General features: G+C 52.2%; 2 protein-coding genes across 3 annotated transcripts in view; both read left to right on the top strand.

The window, feature by feature from the left end:
- SUMO3 (small ubiquitin like modifier 3) overlaps positions 1–1,583 on the top strand; it is a 3,407-nt gene extending 1,824 nt beyond the window's left edge. Inside the window, exons 3-4 of the mRNA XM_069865302.1 lie at positions 299–370; positions 849–1,583. Coding sequence (XP_069721403.1) covers positions 299–370; positions 849–911 — 135 coding nt within the window. The 3' untranslated portion in view covers positions 912–1,583. The remainder of the gene's footprint in view (positions 1–298; positions 371–848) is intronic.
- Positions 1,584–1,887: 304 nt separating this feature from the next.
- Positions 1,888–14,465, top strand: UBE2G2 (ubiquitin conjugating enzyme E2 G2). Of its 2 annotated transcripts, none has more exons than XM_069865298.1 (6): positions 1,888–1,976; positions 5,409–5,444; positions 5,540–5,585; positions 9,127–9,245; positions 10,609–10,749; positions 12,528–14,465. In XM_069865298.1, exons 1-6 carry the CDS (start codon positions 1,904–1,906, stop codon positions 12,638–12,640), a joined length of 528 nt encoding a protein of 175 aa, XP_069721399.1. In that variant the 5' UTR covers positions 1,888–1,903; the 3' UTR covers positions 12,641–14,465. The 2 variants fall into 2 exon arrangements, with proteins under 2 accessions (XP_069721399.1, XP_069721400.1); XM_069865299.1 differs by lacking the exon at positions 1,888–1,976 and adding an exon at positions 2,687–2,759.
- The last annotated feature ends 7,717 nt before the right edge of the window (positions 14,466–22,182 follow it).

Genomic DNA, 22,182 nt, shown 5'->3' with positions numbered 1-22,182 from the left:
AGGAATACAAAGCACCAGAAGCAGGAGCAGATGTGAAAGCTTGTCCTGGCCAGGGGCAGTGGGAGCTGATAGCTGATCACGCAAAACAGCACCTTTAGGGGCTGGGGATGTTAAATCTTTTGCTTTGAGTCAACTTAACATACAGATACTTTTCCAACTAGCATTAGGCTTCCTGCGTGGTTAAATCTTTCCAGTCTCAATTTTGTCAGTGTTTGTTCTGATGGTAATCTTTAAATGTTAGGTTTGGATTCAAAGCCCACAGCAAGGTTTCTCACTGTTGGTTCCTTTTTATTTGCAGGGCTTGTCGATGAGGCAGATCCGATTCCGGTTTGACGGACAGCCGATTAACGAAGCAGACACTCCTGCACAGGTACAGAACACACCGTTCCTACATGATTTCTCCCTTTGGATATTTTTACTGTTTCTGGGGTAGGGAAATAGGAGCACGGGTGGTGAGGAAGCTGGCCCTGGATTGCTCTTGTTGAGGGAAACCCTGGGAAGCGCTCGTGGTTTCGGCTCTGTCCCACTTCTGCATCAGCTGGTTGAGAGCTGAGGCCGTGGCAGCTTCCAGTGCTGAAAGGGGCTCCGGGAAAACTGGGAAGGGGCTCTTGATCAGAGAGGGCAGGGATAGGACAAGGGGGAAGGGTTTTCAGCTGCAAGAGGGGAGATTGAGATGAGATCTTAGGGAGAAATGTTTTCCTGTGAGGGTGGAGAGGCCCTGGAACAGGTTGCCCAGAGCAGGGGTGGCTGCTCCATCCCTGGAAGTGTTCAAGGCCAGGCTGGATGGGGCTTGGAGCCAGTGGGAGGTATAACTCCAAGTCCTATTTTTCCCCGTGTTCCTCTGATAGCTGGAGATGGAAGATGAAGACACCATTGATGTATTCCAACAGCAGACGGGGGGAGTGTGCTAAGACATGCCATCCTTTGGAGAAGAGGAATTTAAGGGTCCTCATCCCACCTCACTCTCTCATCTATCCTTGGATTTGCCACAAAAAGTAAACAAACGAACATGCCGATCACATGGATTGTTCTCAACCTTAGAGGACGTTTACCAGAATTGCTTGTTATCCATGCTGTGCTGCGTGTGCAAAGTCCAACAGGATCTGCAGGGATTGTGTCTGGAATTGGCCTGATTTGATTTCCGTTCCGATTAAGTGATACACGATGTCTCTAGTTAATTTTTCTGTTGGTTTGTTGTTTTGTTTTTTTGTTTTTTTGGTTTTTTTTTACTATAAACCTGTGGCCTAAATCTTTATCCGCGTGTTGGGACACGGGGTGTTCATTCCTGGCTCTTGTCTTGCCTCTGTTCGATTCTAATCATGTAAATAGTTCCATCTATTCCCATGCCAGCTGTGAGTGTCAAGATTTCCTTTTCAGGTTTGCCCAGGAGAAGGAAGAGAGGTGCTGATTTGCAGCTTTTAGCACGTGGTGCAAAGGCTTCCGAAGCGTTCCACCTACGACACGCAGCATGTACATGCGCATACGACGCTTGGTAGGGATTTGGAGTTTGAAACCTTGTGGATTTACCTGTGCTTTGTCATGGTATGATGAAGTCATCTGAAATATACTTTTTTAATGCAGAATTGAGAGTTGTCCTGAATTATTGTCTAAACAAGAGTTAGCGGAGCAGCCGCTCCGAAAGCTGATGCTCCTGGCAGCACAGCAAGGATTTTGCTTCGCAAACCTACAGGAAGAGGAACCCATCCCTGCAGCTCCAGCATGTGACAGGAAGAATCCAGCCTCTCGCTCCTGCTGCCTTTTGCACCTCGCCATCTCCTGCAGCGGGAACTGGTAGCGTGCGCATCAGCTTTCTCTTTCATACTTGTTTGTTGTAGAGAAATGTTACCTCTAAGTGAGGGGAAAAGCCTTTCCACATGCTCGGCTGTTGGGAGCGAAGGAAAAGATGAGTGTGCACGTGTTTGGAACAATAACTGCCTGCTCGCCTGCTCCCCAACATCTGGAACTTAAACATGTTGGTGAGATGGGTTTGAATTCTGCGCCAGCTGCGGGGGCTGTTCCAGGTGGATATTCCCGAAGAGCTGCTGCTCGGTGGGATCAGTGTCTGCCTTTCCTGGTGACTGGCCGTGTTCTATCACCTCCTCCCTGCTGGGAATCATAGAGTCATAGAATCCCTAGGTTGGAAAGGACCTTTGAGATCTAGTCCAGCCTCCTCCATCTGTTAAAGCATCTGATGGAGCACCTTCTCCATCTGTTAAACCCTTCCAGGGGTGGGGACTCCACCACCTCCCAACCCTTTCAGTGAAGGTTTTCCTAATGCCCAATCTGAAGGTCCCCTGGTGGAGCTTGAGGCCATTCCCTCTTGTTCTATCACCTGTCACTTGGGAGAAGAGCCCAGCTCCCTCCTCTCCACAACCTCCTTTCAGGTAGTTGCAGAGAGCAATGAGGTCTCCCTTCAGCCTCCTTTGCTCCAGGCTAAACAACCCCAGGTCTTTCAGCCGCTTCCCCATCCCTGGAGGGGTTCAAGGCCAGGCTGGATGGGGCTTGGAGCCCCTGATCCCGTGGGAGGTGTCCCTGCCCATGGCAGGGGTGGCACTGGATGGGCTTTGAGGTCCCTTCCAACCCAAGCCACTCTGCGCATGCGCGGCTCGGGCGGGCACCATAGAGAGGAGCGGGCGGAGCGGCCGGCACCGGGCGGGCACCATAGAGAGGAGCGGGCGGAGCGGCCGGCACCCGGAAGCGGCGGCGGGGCCGCGCCATGGCGGGGACGGCGCTGAAGCGGCTGATGGCCGAGTACAAGCGTGAGTCCGGGGGCGGCGGCGGCATCGGGCGCTCCTGGGTTCCTTCCCCCGCGCTATCCCTGGTGGTTGACTCCTTCTTCAAGCCTAGGAGGGCGGGAGGCCGCGGGTCGGGTGTGGGTGAGGTGGCGGCGGGGCGGGCCAGGCCGTGGGCCTGCCTCCTTCCCTTCCCTGCCTGCCTGCCTCCTTCCTTCCCTTCCCTCCCTGCCTGCCTCCTTCCTTCCCTTCCCTGCCTGCCTCCTTCCTTCCTTCCCTGCCTGCCTCCTTCCTTCCTTCCCTGCCTGCCTCCTTCCTTCCTTCCCTGCCTGCCTGCCTCCTTCCTTCCCTGCCTGCCTGCCTCCTTCCTTCCCTGCCTGCCTGCCTCCTTCCTTCCCTGCCTGCCTGCCTCCTTCCTTCCTTCCCTGCCTGCCTGCCTCCTTCCTTCCCTTCCCTCCCTGCCTGCCTCCTTCCTTCCCTTCCCTCCCTGCCTGCCTCCTTCCTTCCCTTCCCTCCCTGCCTGCCTCCTTCCTTCCCTTCCCTCCCTGCCTGCCTCCTTCCCTCCCTGCCTGCCTCCTTCCCTCCCTGCCTGCCTCCTTCCCTCCCTGCCTGCCTCCTTCCCTCCCTGCCTGCCTCCTTCCCTCCCTGCCTGCCTCCTTCCCTCCCTGCCTGCCTCCTTCCCTCCCTGCCTGCCTCCTTCCCTCCCTGCCTGCCTCCTTCCCTCCCTGCCTGCCTCCTTCCCTCCCTGCCTGCCTCCTTCCCTCCCTGCCTGCCTCCTTCCCTCCCTGCCTGCCTCCTTCCCTCCCTGCCTGCCTCCTTCCCTCCCTGCCTGCCTCCTTCCCTCCCTGCCTGCCTCCTTCCCTCCCTGCCTGCCTCCTTCCCTCCCTGCCTGCCTCCTTCCCTCCCTGCCTGCCTCCTTCCCTCCCTGCCTGCCTCCTTCCCTCCCTGCCTGCCTCCTTCCCTCCCTGCCTGCCTCCTTCCCTCCCTGCCTGCCTCCTTCCCTCCCTGCCTGCCTCCTTCCCTCCCTGCCTGCCTCCTTCCCTCCCTGCCTGCCTCCTTCCCTCCCTGCCTGCCTCCTTCCCTCCCTGCCTGCCTCCTTCCCTCCCTGCCTGCCTCCTTCCCTCCCTGCCTGCCTCCTTCCCTCCCTGCCTGCCTCCCTCCTTCCTTCCCTCCCTGCCTGCCTCCTTCCCTTCCCTCCCTGCCTGCCTCCTTCCTTCCCTTCCCTGCCTGCCTCCTTCCTTCCCTTCCCTGCCTGCCTCCTTCCTTCCCTCCCTGCCTGCCTCCTTCCTTCCCTTCCCTCCCTGCCTGCCTCCTTCCTTCCCTTCCCTCCCTGCCTGCCTCCTTCCCTCCCTGCCTGCCTGCCTCCTTCCTTCCTTCCCTCCCTGCCTGCCTCCTTCCTTCCTTTCCTCCCTGCCTGCCTCCTTCCTTCCCTGCCTGCCTCCTTCCTTCCTTTCTTCCCTCCCTCCCTGCCTGCCTGACTCCTTCCTTCCTTCCCTCCCTCCCTCCCTGCCTGCCTCTCCTTGAGCAAAGTGAAGTGGTGAATTCCATCTCCATCCTCATAAAGACCCTTTGCTTGGGGGTACTTGGCTCTTGCTTCCCGTCACCCCAGTTTTCCTTGGCATTGAGAGCTGTGGCAGGAAGGCACAAAGGCTGCCAGGTGTTTCTAGGGAAGTCGTGGGGAATATCAGAGGGATTTACTTAATAGAGAGAGCCATAAGATAGACAAGATCCTAGGAGTTCCCAGGCTTGTCATCTCCCTCTGAAAACATCATGTCTTTATCCATGATTAGATGAATGGCTTGAGTGTGCCCTTATTAAGTTTGTGGATAACACTAAGATGGGCAGAAGTATCGATCTGCTTGAGGGTATGGAGGCTCTTCAGAGGGATCTGCCCAGACTCATTCCATGGACTGAGACCAGTGGCATGAGGTTCAACAAGGCCAGGTGCTGGGTCCTGCACTTGGGTCACAACAGCCCCGCGCAGCTCCAGGCTTGGAGAGGAGTGGCTGGAAAACTGCCTGACAGAGAAGGACCTGGGGGTGTTCGTTGACAGCAGCTGAACATGAGCCAGCAGTGGCCCAGGTGGTTAAAAAGGCCAAGAACATCTAGGCCTGTATCAGAGACGATGTGGCCAGCAGGAGCAGGGAAGGGACTGTTCCCCTGGACTCATTATTGGTGAGGCTGCATCTTGAATTCTGGGTTCAGTTTTGGGCCCCTCACTCCAAGAGGACATTGAGGGGCTGGAGCGCATCCAGAGAAGGGAACGGAGCTGGGGAAGGGGCCGGAGAACAAGGGTTCTGAGAGGTGGCTGAGGGACCTGGGGCTGTTTAGCCAGAAAAAGAGGAGGCTGAGGGGAGACCTCATCACTGTCTACAACTGCCTGAAAAGAGGTCCCTTCCAGCCCAAACCATTCCATGATTCAATGAAAAAGCACAAAACGCTATATAATTTTGCCTAGAAAGCTATCTTGTGTGAGGAAGTTCTGTTTCAGTGGAACACTGGCCTTCTGGATGCAGAGTTTTGCCCAGTAAAGCACGGCCAGAAGTTTCCTTCTATGGTGTCCTCGAGGCTTTCTCCCAGTGTGTTTTCTGGTGGGGCCTCTGTGCCCAGCTTTGACCACCCCAACGCTGGGGCGTTCAGGTCGTGTTAACCTTCCTTGTGTTTCTGTTTCCACAGAGCTGACCCTGAACCCACCAGAGGGGATCGTAGCAGGTGAGGAGCTTGCGGGGGGGGTTGTGCGCTGGGACGTTGTAGCCCTGTGTTCAGGCAACACTGAGCTTTGGGGTTTTTTTTTTTCTTCTTACTAGGTCCTATGAATGAAGAAAACTTCTTCGAATGGGAAGCTTTGATTATGTGAGTTAATATCATTTTCTATCGCAAATCAGCACTCGTGTATTGTTTTCTATCACAAATCAGCACTCGTAGGCTGGGATCAGCTTCTAGGAGAGCAAGAGTGTGAAAAAACAACATCAGTTCTGCAGACCTTGACTGGGAACTTCTTCTCTGACCCAAAGAGGGAATTACATTGGGAATTTAAACTGTGTGGCACAGGCAGCACTAGGACTCAATTGGTTATTTTTTGTACAGATCATTTGTTGTATGGCTGTTGTTCTAGTAAGCAACGTTCGGCACCAGTAACTGGCGGACTTGGCAGAAATTTTTCTCTGGGATATGCTTTTATAGAACCAGAGAATGGTTTGGGTTGAAAGGGACCTCGAAGCCCATCCAGTTCCACCCCTGGCTATGGGTAGGGACATGTCTAACTGGATCAAATGTTTCTTTTCCTTCTGCCAGGGCTGGGGTTCCTGGAGGACACCGGCAGGGTGGCAGGCAGTAGCCATGGCCACGCTCACCCTGTCCTGCTAGGCATGTTTTCCCTGCAACCACAAGTGCTGACTGAGGAGTTTCCCAGCTGGCGTGGGGGGCAGAGTTTTCCTGCCTTGGTTTGCGTGGAGTGTGTTGTCTAGGAATGAAAAACAAGATTTCTGTCTCTTGGTTAGGCACGTAACCAACACAAATGCGTCCCACGCCGTGTTGTGTTGCTTATTCCACACAAGCTGGCTGCGTGGGTGATCCTTCTACATGGCCTCTGAGTTATTTTAGGCCTTGGTCATGGAGGTTTGGGTCACTGCTGGGTGTTTACTGATGGGTAGGAAGATTGGCAAATGCTTCAGCTTATGTGCAGCGATTCACCCTGTGATGAACAGATCAACAGAGTCCCTTAAAAATGAACACTTAGCGTGGAAAGGGGCAGTTTATTGCTTGACACCAGCGATTTTGTTTGCAGTGTCTTATGTGTTCTCTTTCTGGAGAGGTGGGGTAGTTAATGCTGCTGAAACGCCTGCCTCGTGAGGTACCAACCTCAGTGCAGACAGCTGGACTGCAGAAATCCCAGAGGATTTAATGCACCTATTGAACACCCTGATCCAGTGGGAGGTGTCCCTGCCTATGGCAGGGGGCTTGGAACTGGGTGGGCATTAAGATCCTTTCCACGCCAAGCTGTTCTACGATAATATGAAAGGAAAATCCTTCCTATTGGTGCTTTTCCGTATCAGGGATTGTGCGGATGAGGCATGGGGGACATACAGAAATAGTTTTAGATTTGATTCATTACCTAGAAAATACATTTTCTGTTTTCCCGCAACAAATTCTTAAACAACAGGTGAGCCACTTGCAGACTTTAAAGCTTTTAAAGTGCTGAGTGTGAGCTTCTTGCCTTTGTCAACACAGGACGAGAGGCGGAGGTGGTTTAATTTTGGTTTCTGTGTTGTGTGTGTGTGTGTGTCATAATGAAATTATACTTTAAGATCTGCTAAATTCTGAAGCTGCGATATAATAGAAACGTGTTTACTCTACACATGCTTGGTTACTTTCATCTCTTTACAAAACTCCCTGAGCAGCAGTGTTTGCGTGCGTTGGAGAGCAGAAAGGACTTGTTTGTATTTGTCCGCGATAATCTTGAATGTTTTGTAATCTCAGATGAGCTGTGTGAGATGCTGGGAGTGAAAGAAGGGCAGCTGAGGGAATTAAAGTGAAGTTGGCTTCCGATTTTTAGGCAGATAAAGTGCAAAAGGCGAGTAGTGTAACAGTGAAGAGAACAATGCATTTTGTTCCTTCGCTGGATTTCTATAGAACTAGAGCACAGAAAAACAGAGAGCAAAGACGAGGCTGCACGGATTGCTGCACTTGTCTCAGAGATAAAAACCATGCCTCTTAACATAATGGCACTAAATAATCTGTATTTCCAGCATCTTTGCCTCCAGCAAGGTAAAAGTTAAGCATAGAAATGTTCAGGCTGTATTGATGGTATCATGAGCGACAGAACATTTCTGATGCTCCCCAAGTGACCAGAACAGATCCAGCGCTGAGAGTGCAGTGTGAGCAGCAGGAGCGGGGAGCCCGGTGGGAAGGCATAGAATCATGGAATGGCTTGGGTTGGAAGGGACCTTAAAGCCCTTCCAGTTCCACCCCTACCATGGGCAGGGACACCTCCCACTGGATCAGGGGCTCCAAGCCCCATCCAACCTGGCCTGGAACCCCTCCAGGGATGGGGCAGCCACCCCTGCTCTGGGCAACCTGGGCCAGGGCCTCCCCACCCTCAGTGTGAAGAAATTCCTCCTAATGTCTAATCTAACTTCCCCCTTCCAATTTAAAGCCATTCTCCCTCATCCTGTCACTCCAGGCCCTTGTAAAAGATCCCTCCCCAGCTTTCCTGGAGCCCCTTTCAGCACTGGAAGCTGCTTTAAGGTCTCCCCAGAGCCTTCTCTTCCCCAGGCTGAACAACCCCAACTCTCTCACGCTGTCCCCATAGCGGAGGTGCTCCAGCCTTTGTATCATCTCTGTGGCCTCCTCTGGACCTGCTCCAACAGTTCCATCTCCTGCTTATGTTGATGTTTCCAGAATTGGGCACAGGACTCCAGGTGGGCTCTCAGGAGCGTGGAGTCCTTCAACTTTTCTGTTCTTTCCGGTATGGAGAATGGGATTTGGGAGGAGGAGGCATGAATATATTCCCAAACCTTGTTTCCTGAGCAATACGGTCTTGTATGAAGGGCTTTTCACTGAATACAGAGGGTTTCCTTGGTAAAGATTTCTAGGGATAAGGCTTGTTTTGTGATCTTTCCAATCAGGGGTGATCATGTTTGTGTTAGAACTGGTTGCTCGTGTTGGAATAAATCACGTCTAACACACTTTTGTGCTCACTTTCCAAAAATGTTTTGTGTAGAGGGGTTAAAATAGTTGGTTTTATATTCCCAACCTGATTGCACTTTGAACTGAAAGATGAACACAACAAGGAAATGTTCCTACAAGCACAGTGACAAAGCCAGTTTGTTCCCTGCGTGTACTCGAGGGGGTGTGAGCTGAAGAAACCCTGTTTCTGCATTTACGGTCCCCGCGTGATGTTTTTGTTTGTACCAAACATGGCTGGGGGGTTTCTGATGAGATAGCAAACAGTGTTTACGTGTGGTTGTGCTCGATACTGGCAGTTTGAGGCTCTGGAGGTTTTGTAAGTTCTGTTGGAGCTGCAGCGTGCGACAACTCTATCTTGCACAGCAGCTTCAAAGGCCCCGAGTCCCACACCTGCCTCTGCCTCCTCTTGACGTGCAGACGCTCAAATCCCGGAACATGCCTGGGAGCCAGATACTCCAATTATATCCAGACACACCCTGCTAATTAAGCAGTGTTGTGACCTTCCTAGTAATTAGCGTGCAAGCTTTGATTCCCCCCTTTGCTCTCAAACCCCTGTATTTGGATTTAAGTTTGAGGTGTGGGCTACGAGTGTGTTAACTCTTTGTTTTCTGGAGATGATGATATAACTCAAACATGAGATGCCTCATTGGACAAGGCTGAAAGCGCTCTGTAAAACTTTGGTGAATAGCTTTTTATCTGTTTCCAGGGGTCCTGAAGACACCTGCTTCGAGTACGGCGTGTTCCCTGCTATCCTGAGCTTTCCACTCGACTACCCGCTGAGTCCTCCAAAGATGAGATTCACGTGTGAGATGTTCCATCCCAACAGTGAGTGACGCAGCGGGGTGAACAAGGGAGTGGGATGCTTGTGCACCTTAAAAATAAACTCCGGCAGCAGAAACGCTGGGAGCTTTCTCCAAGGGAGGTTCTCTCCCTCTTCAAGCTCAAGTCTGCACTGGGGGTGCTCAGCTATCAGCGATTTTGTTTTGTCTTAGGGCCACTTTCTCTTTTTCACCACTTCTCTGGGCGCTTAGTGAACAAGTGGGAAGATGCATCTGTCTTCCTGGAATCAACCTTTGCTGCCATGACTGTGTCGCCACAGCCCAGGCACGGCACGACAACATCAGAGCCACTGACAAGCAAAACACGCTCCACCACAGCATTCTGGACTTTAAGAAACACTGATTCAGCACGTGCTGCTTCTGTCTCTCGGAGCTATGGTTGGACCAGCTCTGATCCTGGGTCCAGGGTTGCAGGAAGGGATGTGGATACGTCTTCCAGGCTTGTGCAGCTATGAGCTGGGTGAATGGAAGGGACTGGAAATGAGCACAACTGCTTCGAGCAGGCATTCCCTCTTCTGTTTTGTCTTGTTCTCCTGGTGATGGCACACGTTTGGTCACCCAAGGAACCGAAGCTTTGCAAGTACTGGACTAAAGTTGTCATTCCTCTGGAGGCTGCAGAATTAGGCCCTGTTGCTAAAGCCGTGTTCTCGACTCTGTTCACTTTGTTTTGCCACTTTAACCTTCCTGTGGCCTCATTACCAAGTCAGTGGAGTCCGACGGCTGTGACAGCAGCTTGTGCTGCTGTAGATGCTTTGCTGACGCTGAAGGTGGGAGTGGAAGGCATCAGTCTTGTTTCTGTGGGCTTTAACGCAGCTGAGCTTTAAGCAAAATTAGCAAAAACAGGCTGAACTCTTCCAGTTGCACCACAGGTCAAAACAAGATCAGTTGGATTGTTGATAACAAAGCACTTTTCCCTCCTGGCTGCAATGGAGCATGTGTGCTTAATTCTTTTAACAGTCATGGTCCAGAGGAGGCCACCAACATGCCTTCTTTGCTGTGTGACTGCCACTGGTCAACTGCCAATGGTTCTCTGCTTGGAGCTGTGTCTGTGCATAAATCCTTGCCTTGTTCCACCAGGTTGCATCTCTTATCTTTTCCATGCAGCCTGTCCCTGGTTATTAAATGAGCTGAGCACTCCCATTAGGCTTCTCCTGGGGGAGGGTTGTCATAAAGGACATTTTTGCTAGATTTTCAGATTTTGTGTCCTCTTGCCTTTGGAAGAGGAAATTTAGAACTGGGTTCAGCTTCAGTCATACAAAGGCCAAGTCCAAACATTCATCTGTGCTCAAGATCTGGAGAGGCCAAGTGTTTCCAGTGAGTAACAATCAACCCCTGTGCTTCTTGTGCAGTTTACCCAGATGGGAGAGTTTGCATCTCTATTCTTCATGCTCCTGGGGATGATCCCATGGGATATGAGAGCAGCGCTGAGCGGTGGAGTCCTGTGCAGAGTGTGGAGAAGATCCTCCTGTCGGTTGTGAGCATGCTGGCAGGTGAGGACTGTGGTTTTATCGGCAGAAGCTTGAACAGCTGGTCCTGAGCACCTTCCGTTTCTGTGGTTATTTGCCACCCTGGGAACCCACCCCATTCTGCCATTTCTGGATCAGAAGAGGCTTCCTGAGAAGACAGGAGGGTGATAAACTTTGTGTGGCCTTTTCAATGGTGTTCCCTGGTGATCCAGCAAGGGCCGTGGATCAGCTCTGTCCTGTGCAGCTCCCTGAAAGGTGGATCCTTTCCCACTTAACAGACAGAGGCACTGAAAACAGGCAGGCTGAGAGAGTTGGGGTTGTTCAGCCTGGAGAAGAGAAGGCTCCAGGGAGACCTTAGAGTAGCTTCCAGTGCTGAAAGGAGCTCCAGAAAAGCTGGGGAGGGGATTTTTCCAAGGGCCTGGAGTGACAGGGCAAGGAGGAATGGCTTTAAATTGGAAGGGGGAAGATTTAGATGAGATGTTAGGAAGAAATTCTTCACTATGAGGGTGGGGAGACCCTGGAACAGGTTGTCCAGGGAACTGCCCCGTCCCTGGAGGTGTTGAAGCCCAGACTGGATGAGGCTTGGAGCAGCCTGGGCCAGTGGGAGGTGTCCCTGCCCATGGTAGGGGTTTGGAACTGGATGGGCTTTGAATGATAAAAGGTTTTAGACAATTTAGAGGGTTTAGAAGCAGTAAAGTTGATCAAAGAGGAAGCAGCAGGTTCTTAGATGGAATTGTTTTAGCTTCAGAGTAGTAACTGCTGTTGGGAAGCTGTGCAGACAAACAGCACCTTGCTGGGCTTCCCATGGCCTCCGAGAACTTGGTCTGTGGTGCAGCTTCACTCAGACTGGTTAGCATGGGACTCACCTGGGCTCTCTTGTTCTCTGCCTCCTGTTTTCCCATGGCTTTTGGAAGAATTAGTCTAAAACATCACCAGCTTCTTCCAGGCTGCTGGCAAGCTCTCAGCTCTGGCTTGCGGACAGCGTAAGCTCAAGTTGACCGAGCCAGGTGACCTGTGCATCTGCTGGCTTCTGAGGGCAGGCCAGCAGCCTTGTGTTGTTGAGAAAGACACAAATTTGAGCTGTCTGCCATGAGCTGGACTGGGTTTGGACCAGTGTGTGAAGCGAAAGGGGCAGAGTACGTTCTGTGTTAGTGACTTGTGTGATCCTGTCACAGTCATCCCACTGTGTGCTGGCAAAAACCTGATAAATCCCATGTTTCAGCTTACCTCTGAGCAAAATAGAGTCACTGGGGCTTAATGGACTTGGTAAAGCATTCCGCAATCCTCTGATGAAAGATGTTGCAGAAATGAAAGCATTCTATGGGTTTCCTTGGCTTGTTTTGTTGTTTTTTAATAGAACAAGCCATCCCAGAGAATAACAGAGCCTGTTTGGGTGGCCCGGTCGGGAGGGCTTTGTGTCTGCAAAGCCGCAGAACCAGAAAAAACATTGGCAGGGAGCAGCGTTCAGTTCTGAAACCCTGGACGGTGCTGGCGGTGCCGCATTGTGTGCTCCATGTGCTTGCCAGGGCTCTGCTGCCCAGAGTGGAAGCAAAAGAAAGGCTGGCTCTTCTGCCACTTGTTTCTTACCTAAACCCAACCTTGCTGTGATATCCTCTTGTGATCAGTTAAATCGGAACCGTTCAGGAAGCCGAGAGCTGCCGCTGGATTTCTCTTAGCAGTGTTTCGGTATTCCTGAGCACGGGAAGTGTTCCAAAGCCCCAAGGAAACGCCTGCGCAGAGGTGCTATGGAAAACACGTGAGGGTCTTGCTCCATACCTACCTCTCGGTCTCTCTCATTTCAGAGCCAAATGATGAAAGTGGAGCCAATGTAGACGCCTCCAAGATGTGGCGGGAAGACAGAGAACAATTTAACAAAATTGCCAAGCAGATTGTGCAGAAGTCACTCGGACTTTAAGCTCACAGGGACTGAAGTATTTTGTATTTCTCTCCACCTGAAAGCGAGCAGTGCTCCGTGCTGGTACCAAAAAGGAAAACTTCGCAAACTATTGGCCTAGTTCTTCTTATCGTTTGTTTATTTATTTGCCATCTCTCTTCTTCCGCTGCTCCAGAGAAGCCTCTAGTTCACTGACTAAATTACGTGGAAAAGGGATTTTAATACTAGGGAAAAATATGGAGACAAAGCTCTTTCGAAGGCTGCTTGTTGCTACCTCACTTTGTGGTATGGGAAGCTCAGAGACCTTGCAGTCTGCAGCCCACCTCCTCCGATCTGCTGTTTGAGAACAGAGCTGGTCTGGATCCCCTGCCGAAAGCGTTAGGTGTGTGTTTTTATAGGTAGCCTTGCAGCTGCAGCACCAATAGCCAGGAAATAATCTGTCAATTTTATGATGCTTTGCTATGTTAAGGACAGCGTTTGCAGTCAGAACTGTTTGAAGAGCAGGGTTAGTGAGAGAGGCTGAAAAACAAGGTTATGGTCTGGATGCATCCTCAAAGGAAGTGAAGTCGCAGGATGTAGCTGAAAGAGAAGGGCTAGGGAGGTGCTGTCAGGGACCAGCTGGAGCTCTAGGGTGGGCTGGTGGTCCCATCTACGCTGCCAGCTTGCGTTGAGCCTCTCAGTTGGTGTTTGCATGGAAGAAATCTCAAGAGCTGCTGTTATTACTCCTACAGACACTCACAGTAAACATCACATTCAATTAGAGGTGCAAGATGTAAAGACTGGGTTCTTAAACACTTTGGTCAGGTTCACCTTGGTGACGTAGGTCCTTGGCAGCCTGAAAATCCCGCTGGGTACGTGAGATGTCTCTGCAGTGATGTCAGCTCCTCTCCTGTTAATGTTTGGGTGCTGAGAGGATCGGATGCTGCTGGCCTTCACCGTTTCAGCCCGAGTCTCCTGCCTTTCAGGTGAACGAGCAGAGACAACCAGGCTGAACTTTATAAAATCAACTGTGACGCTTCCTTACGCTGCCTGGTCGTGAGTTGGGGATGACACTGTGTTTTCCAGGCGATGGGACGATGTGTGTTGAAAATAGCAGAGTTGTAGCCAAACGCTGATGTGGAGGCTGTGGGAAACACCAGCTCAGCGATCGTTTGTGAAACCGCTTGGGCCACTGGTGCCCTTGTGCTTTGGAAACAGATCCCCTGTGTAGGTCCAAATTGACTCCAATTTCCTACAAGCAATAACATGCCCACGGACAGCACATGGAATCAGATTTTGCTGGCAGCTAAAGTTGAGAAGGGCTTTTTTTTTTTTCCGCCTGTGTGACCTGGAAGGAGATGCACCGTGGCGAGGGCGATGCTGTGCATGCGCCTGCGTGCAACTCATGTTTGTGTCTTGCTGTCCATGCTGCAAATCACATCGTTCTGCACCTCTAAAGAGTCTGTATCGCTACAGTTTGCTGATTTTACCTCCTCTTAGAAGTAATTCTTGCTTTGGTGTGAGGGTGGGAAGAGACCTGGCATAGTTTGGGAGCTGAAATGATGAAATAGTGTTGTACCTAACTAGTATTTCAAGGAAAATGTAGCACTTGTATACAAACTGGGAGCACGTTTTGAGTTGTAGTGGATGGAGTGTTGCTCCTGGGAGTACTGCACCTGCTTTTGGAAACAGTGCTGGAGAGCTGTGAGCACCGAATGGCAAATAATGGATTCAGCAGACACGGCAAAAGTGGGTGCTTGTAAGTGCAGAGTGTTTAATTCCAGTATGCTCACTCACTATCTTATTTCATGGAGGGATTTAGTCTGTATGCTGAAAATAAAGTGATTATATTTTCTCCTTTCATAGATCTGTGCCTGTGTGTTGCAGGTTTGTTTTATCTGGGTCATCGGCTGGTGAGGAGAGTGGCCTAAAGTAGTGGAAGGGTTTATTCTCACGCAGTTGAAACACGGGATAATTCAGAGGAGTGGAAGAGTTGACACGGTTGGTTGGGCTTTCTGGGCAAGTGTCTTATCTGTAATGATGGGGACGACTTGATAATTCAAAGGGAACTAAAAACCTGACAGAGCTAGATGTGATGCAGGTTGCTTCTTACATGGACTTCAATGGACTTGTTAGTCCACTTAGTTTTGGTTTCAGTGGGTCTTCTTTTGACTTCATTGGACTTGGTTTGACTTCTATGGACATCTTTTAACTGCAATGGATTTGCTTTAAATTTAGCGGGTGGGTTTTGACTTTAGTCGGCTTCAATGTTTTGACTTAAATGGGCTGGTTTTGACTCCAGCGGACTTCTGAATTCAGTATATTCATTTTGGTTTCAGTGGACCTTCTTTGACATCAGTGGATTTGTTTTGACTTTGATCCGATACCCATGAAATCCTTGTGTTTGGTCTCGTTATGGCAGCAGGTGAATCAGAAGTTGTAATGTACCATTCACAGTGCTGGGAGCAGCTCTTGGGTTTGAGAAGGCTGGTTAGATGTCCTGTTCCAACTGGGAATTCCTGTAGTCCCCAGATCTCTGTTGCTTAGTTATAAAGTGGTTTTTTTATGTGACTGGTGTGCAGATGATCCTGTGGGTCTTTTCCAACCTTGTGATTCTGTGTTCTAAGCCACCCAGTGAACATCCATACCAGGCAGCCAGAAAGAGTCCACCTTGGAGGATTAAAACTTGCCTTGCTGAGGTGAGAAATGTCCTGAACGCTGGCTGTTCCTTAGCTGAAACCAGCAGTGAGCTTTTGTGCTCATTGAGAAGCTGAAACACGGCACCGCTGCTAGCAGGTGAGCTTCCCTCTTTATTTCACTCGCAGGCAAGAAATAAAACTTCAGTCACCATTAATCCATCCTAAACTGCATCCTCGTGCCCAGCATGAGGGTTCACCTTGCCCAGCTCCACACCTGGGCAGAGGTGTGAGGGCTCTGGCCGTGTCCTGGTTGCCCTGGGAGGGTTTTGGTGCTCGGGCAGCTTTTTACAACTTGGCAACACCTGAGAGCTAAAGCTCACAAAGGCTTAATCCTTGCCCTTGGTGAGGGAACGCTCCTGCTGGCAGCTGGGGTAACGCTGGCCAGCAGGGATGTGTTTTTGAGCAGTTACCTTCTCCCACTCTGAAACAGTTGCTGTAAAAACCTTCCTTGGGGAGTGCTGGAGCGCTGCAGGTGTTAGACATGCCGGTAAAGCCTTAAAGATTAAAAAACCCCTTTTTCTGGATTATATTTGCTTTAGGCTTTTGTATTTAAAAAAAAAAAAAAGCAGCAAACCAAACCCCTTCAACAAAGCCATAAACATGCAGGCAGCGTCCTCTTTAAAGCCTTTGTGTTGCACACACACACACGCACACGGCTTTTCCTTGCTGGCAAGCGGGGCCGTGTCGGAACACCCACAGTGGGATGCGAGACGTTCATTAAGCGCGCTGTGTGCGCCTGTGTGCATGCGAGCGGCACTTTGAAAGCGCGAGCTGCTGGGGAGCCACATGAAACGGCTGCAGCTTCGAGGCAGAGCCGGTCCCAAGGCTTCCTTCCAGCTTTTTTTGTTTCAGCTTGAGCTGTTTTATGAACGGAAGGCGCTGCGCTGCCTTCGAAACAGAGTGGGGAAAGCTCTGCCCCTCTGGAAGATCCTCACTTTCCTCCTGAAGTTGTCTGGGTGAGGACGCGGTGTGAGAAACAGGAGAAACGCCCTGTCTGTCAGCACAGCCCCGAGATGTCTGTCCCCAGTGCCAGTTCCAGCCGTGCTGCCAGCACTGGGATTGTCTCGGATGTGGGCTCAGCACGGATTTTAGGAGGTGGCTCCATGGAAGCACTGGGAGCGGCAGTGGGGGGCAGTGGCAGGGCACGGAGCCTGGGAGGTCCTGGCATGAGAACAGCCACCCATTCTCTGCCCCAGGATCCTTCTCTCCCAGATTTCTCTGACACAGTGAAAATCAGATTTCCTTTCAGCAAGCACAGGGGCTGGTGGAGTGCGAGGTGAGGAATGCTGAGGGTCTTGCTGCCAGCTGGTGGAGTGATTAGCGGTGGCAGAGGGAAGGGGCAGGAATCTGGAGAATTTCTCCAGCCTCTGAGGGTCTTGTTGGGATGAGTTGCCCACCCTGTGTGGAGCCCCTGGTCCAGTGGGAGGTGTCCCTGCCCATGGCAGGGGTGGAACTGGATGGGCTTTGAGGTCCCTTCCAACCATTCTATGATTGGGTGAGAACCAGCCAGGTGGCTTTTGAAAGCAGCTCAACCTCCCCCCAAGATGGGACTTCGCAGCAGTTAAGATTACGGGGTATGTTAATATATAATTAATGGTAATGATACGGGCAGCAGGTTATTACAGGGCAGCTGCTGGTGTTTGCAACATGTGCGTGAGCTCTCGGGGAGCGGTTTGCGAGCGGGTCTGTCTAGTCATGTTGCTCCTGCAGGGTGTGGGGGGCAACGAGCCAAGCCCTGGGCCGAGTCCCCTTTCTCCCTGCATGGGGCACCAGGGCAGGGCTCTCCAGGGATACCTTGATGTGTTCCACTGGGTGATGCTGGCCGGAGTTTGGCGCGTGTGGCCGGCAGGACAGCATGGGGAGAGGTGGCAGCTCTGGAAGGAGCTGGGTCAGCGTGGCCAGAGCCAGCCTGATGGGGCTGCGAGGGGAAGGTGTGCTCTGTAGGTGGGTTCAATGCAGCAAGGATGCAGGATGCAACGTGCTGGGGGGACACCCACACACTTGGATGCTGGACCCAGCAGGGGGAAGCTCGCCGCCCATGGCTGGGTTGGGAGTTTTGCCCTGAAACAGTTTTTCCTATGCCAAAACTATGTGGTAAATTGAACCCAAATTTGGGCTGGTGCGGTGAATCGGGATTTCTTCACTGAGTTTGCATGTGGTGGGTTCACACGGGCTCCTCTCCTGCTGTGCTGCCTCACCAGGATCCCTGTCTTCCTCTCCCCATCTGGTCAGCATATCATAGAATCACAGAATCGCTCAGTTGGAAAATACCTTTGAGATCACTGAGTCCAGCTGTCCCTGTCTACTACTAAACCAGATCGCTGAGCACCTCATCCACCCATCTGTTAAACCCCTCCAGGGATGGGGACTCCACCACCTCTGCCAGGGCCTGACACCACCAAAGGGTAAGTGTTTTCAAATCCACTTAGGCTGGAGCATCAATTAGAGGTTGAGTTTTGTCCTTGGCCTGATCCTACTGTGACTCAAGCTCTTCTGCCTTGGAGCCTGGGCATGGCCTTGGAGGGACTGCTTGTGTTCGAGGCCTCGTTAAGGTCTTATGGCTTTTTATGAAACCTGATTTCATGAAAACATCAGTATTGTGGCTGAAGCCACTTATCTGAATTGTTCCCGTGCAGCCTTACTTTTAGCAGCTGATGCTTTCAGTGTCCAGTCAGTAACCAAGGGGCACCTGCCAGCCGTGTCCTGGGCTGCATCCATTGCCGTGGGAGCAGCAGGGAGGGAGGGGATCCTGCCCCTCTGCTCCGCTCTGAGACCCACCTGGAGCCCTGGGTCCAGCTCTGGAGTCCTCAGCACAGGGAGGACATGATTCTATGATTTGACAATCCCTGACAAAGCAGACTTGGGTCAGGTTGAATTCCTTCTCATGCATTAGATACCGAAGGGAGAGAGGAGTGGGACTGGAGCTGCGGCTAAGGGGTAAACCGTGCCAGCTCCTTCTCCAACCATGCTGACTGCGTCTCTCTCCGTGCCAGTGGGGACCAGGCTCTGGTGGTTGGGTGGCAGGCGTCTGGGCATGGGGACCATGTCCCTGCCAGCTTCTGCACAGCTCCGAGCGCAGTGGGGCTAGGGGCTGCAGCCGGAGTGGCTGGGCAGCAGCTCCGTGCCGGCGGAACTGGCCCAAAAAAGTCCTGGAAAACAATAGCAATTGTTCTCTGTCTTTTTTCCTTTCCCTCCCCGGATGTCGGAGGAGATGGAGCTGCGCTCGGCTACCAGTGGGTGGGCAGAGCGAGCGTGGCTGCCTGCGCTCCTTCTTAGAATTATAGAATCATTTGGCTGGAAAAGACCTTTGAGATCATCAAGCCCAACCATACCTGCCCACTACTAAACCAGATCCCTTGACACCTGGGGAGCCTGCCTCATGCGCCGCCCGTGCTGCCAACCACCACCTTCCTGCTCCCACCACCTCCTCCGGTGCTTGAATCATCACTCAGGTAATAATAGAAGCTCAACGTGGTTATCCAGGCAAGCAATAAAACCAGCCTGTGATTCTCATCCCCATGGGGAAAGAGGTTTTCTTCGTTGCGGGCGCTCAGCCCAGAGCCTGGCAGGAGGGAGGACCTGGTCCCTGCCCCCAAGCGACTCTGGGTCGCAGAGGGGCTTGTGATGCCCACACCGTTTCTCACTGCCCCAGGTAGTCCAGGACCGGCGTCAGCTGGGAGAGGAGGTGCTGGCTGAGCCCTAACCAGGGAGCCATGGGATTGTTTCTGGTCCAAGCAGCACTGTGCATCCCCTTTTCTATCCTTGATGGGCCCAGGCATGTGGGGGCAAATCCCCAGGCTTCTCTGCTGTGGCTTTTTCTGCTGCTCACCACCATCCACCTGCTGTGAGTGTGTGGTCACTGCCCAGATCAAAGGATGATGAGAAAAAGGTGGAGGGTTCCCTGCAGGGCTGCCGAGGGAGATTCCTCTCTTCTCTTTGCTTGGCCAAACTGTCCAGCTTACAGCTCACAGAATCGCAGAATCACTTGGTTGGAAAAGACCTCTGAGATCATCAAGCTCAACCATCCATGTTTTCCATGCGAAACCAAATCCCTGAGCACCTCTTCTATCCATCTTCTAAACCCCTTCAAGTGTTCTCCACGCCGAGCCCTCAGGTTTGCATATTCAGCCTGGCAAACAGCTGCTCCTGATGGAGGAAGGTTGAGATGTTTGCCAAGCCCTTTTCTTTCTTCACTCTCCCACTTCCAAAATATGCTCTGCAATCCCCTGGAGCCTTCAGGCACTTGCCTTCACGGAAGAACTGGAGAGCTGGGAGCAAGCTGGGGTGGGCGCAGGTGCCTGTGGGCTTCCCAGCAGTGAGCTTGGAATGGGAATGTTGCCTCCTGCCTCTTGGCCTAGGGAGCTCCGATTGTTCCCTCTGCAGAGAGATCTTCTCTGAGCTCTTCAAGCTGCAGATGGAGCAGAGCTCCTGGGTCTCCTGCACCGCTGACGAGGGACACAGCAGCCCCCATGCTACTCTTTGGCCTCCAGGTAGGTGTAAGACTTACAGAAAATTCCCAGAGAATCATTTCCAAGGTTTGCATGTGCAGGGATGCTTGGGTTTGGTGTCCTCCATCCATATGGAGCTGCCTTGCTGGAACGTGATGCTTACCAAGGCCAGGGCTCCCATAGCTGCTGGGAGGTGACTTGGCCCCTTGCAAGAGCTTTGGGTGCACTGGGGAGAGGGAGAAAAATTAACAAAGCCATTGTGGCTGCAGAATAGACAGCAGTTATGGGATGTCCATCCCATCCAGGAGAGCTGAGGCTGCTGGGTGCTGTCTGGCCCCAACCTGAGCGGCTCTGGGGCAGAACCACGGTCTCAGAGCCGCTCCTTTTGTTCATCCCGTCAAAAGTGAAGCGGCTGCTTTATGGAGCCCTTTCAAAGTCTGCCATGTGTCCTCCAAATGCGGGATGGGACGCTTAGCTCGCTGCCGTCTGCCTGGGAAGGGGTGGGGGCTGCAGGTCACCAGCCCTGCCTGCTGCCCGTGGCCAAAGCAGGATGGCAGCTCCTTCATTCCCTGGAGCTGGGGAAGGCGTGTGGGAGCGTGGACATGGGATCCGAGCAGTGTTGGCTTACTGCCACCCAGCAGGGATTGCTCCCGAAGGCAGCTCCATGCCTGGGAAGCTGGGGTGGCTTTGTGCTATTTTGGTGGCATTCCTAAAAACGGTGCCTTTTGCAATCCTTCCACAAAACTTTTCCTGGCAGAGCCACTCGAGAACTTCTGGAAATTAAGTTTTTGAAAGGCGATGGAGTTAAAGGCATTTACATGTCTTGGATGAAGCTGACAGGTGTGGAGAATTCCTGCAGGAGCTCCAGTTCGTGTCAGCAGGTTGGGCTCAGGAGGCTGAAGTGGCTCTGGGAAACATGGGAAAGATTTTTAGCCTAGAAGAAAGGGTAGAGGTGATGACAGAGCAGCCTTGTATCATAGAATCATTGAATGGTTTGAGTTGGAAGGGACCTTAAAGATAAACTAACACCTCCCACTGGAAAAGGCTGCTGCAAGCCCCATCCAACCTGGCCGTGGACACCTCCAGGGATGGGGCAGCCACCACTTCCCTGGGCAACCTTGGAATCCACTGGGGATGGAGGTGCCATCCCTCCCTGTCCCAACTCCCCGGGAAGTCGTGGTTTCTGGTGCCCAGCCCCGTCTACCATCTGGGATGCTGCTCTGAGAACAAGGTTCCCTCATCCCCTTCGTGATGGACCTGGAGAGGCTGATCCGGACCCACAGAGGTGGGACTGGCTCTGCGTGCTCTTCGTCCAGCTCCAGCCCCACGGATGGGCGTGTGGCCCCTCCTGCGTGGTGACAGCAGGGCTGGGGACACCGTGGGATGGGCAGTGCTGTGTCTTGTCCGTGTTGAGAGTCCCTTGAAGCTCTGCCCTGTCCAGTGCCTGGATGTGGGCTGTGATTCAAAGGAGAGAGCTCTTGCAGATGTCCGGAATAAAGACTGAAATTAATAGGGCTTAACAAGCCCCGAAACATGACTTTATGTCTGCAAATAATAAGGAGTGAATTACAGTCTTGGAAGAGCAGAAATGTTTCCCTGTGTGCATGGTCCAGCCTGGCCCTGGTGTTGATTAGGTGCCCTCCTCGCACTGTCTTCTGCATGGAAGCTCTGCTTGAAATGTATTTGCTACAAATCGCTTTCTCAATGTTTTCTAAGCCAGGGATGGCCAAACCTTTTTGGTGGAAATCCAAGGATCGTTTTGTTCGGAGCCGCCACATGGTTTTATTTACGACCCGTGTGAATTAGGCAAACGTCTCCCTGCTTTGCTCTTTTATTTCATCCTCTTGCGTTTGCTTGTGCTCATAGGAATGTGCGCGTGTTTGCTGAGGAACAATTTTGCAGACCGCTTCCTACTGTCATTAGGACGCAGAGCAGGTCCTGGACCCAGCGGGCAGTGATGGGCCCCTGTCCTTATTTCACATCATGGCTCAGTTCCCAGGGCAGCTCCTCCTGGAGAAGGAGAAGAGTGGTGGGCACTACCCAAGCCACTCCACAGTCTTCTGCCGTGTCAAAATCCCCAGCCTAAGGATGGAGAAAATCCTTGAGGATCATCAACGTCCCTGTCCTCACCAGGAGACCAGCTTCAGCCTTGGCCTTCAGGGCTCTCCCTGATCATCTATAGCACAGAGCAGCCTGAGCCAACGGTGTTGGGCTGCATCACGCCTGGTGCATCCTCTGTGCTCATCAACAGGGGCTTCGATTCCTCCTGGATCCCCCTGCTTCTGGAGGAGACACTCGTGGCTGCATCCTGGAGTCTGGAGATGGCCCCACCAACCAGCTTTTTTTGGCTCGGGAAGTGCTCGAAGGTGGCTGCATCCCCTTTGGAAAAACCAGCCACTTCGGAGGAGCCACGCGGGCTGCCTGGACTCGGGGTTTG

The sequence above is a fragment of the Phaenicophaeus curvirostris genome, chromosome 10 (genome assembly GCF_032191515.1).
Source record: "Phaenicophaeus curvirostris isolate KB17595 chromosome 10, BPBGC_Pcur_1.0, whole genome shotgun sequence".
NCBI lineage: Eukaryota > Metazoa > Chordata > Aves > Cuculiformes > Cuculidae > Phaenicophaeus > Phaenicophaeus curvirostris.
The sequence above is the reverse complement of the archived record's forward strand: the minus strand, read 5'-3'. Positions and strand labels throughout refer to the sequence as shown.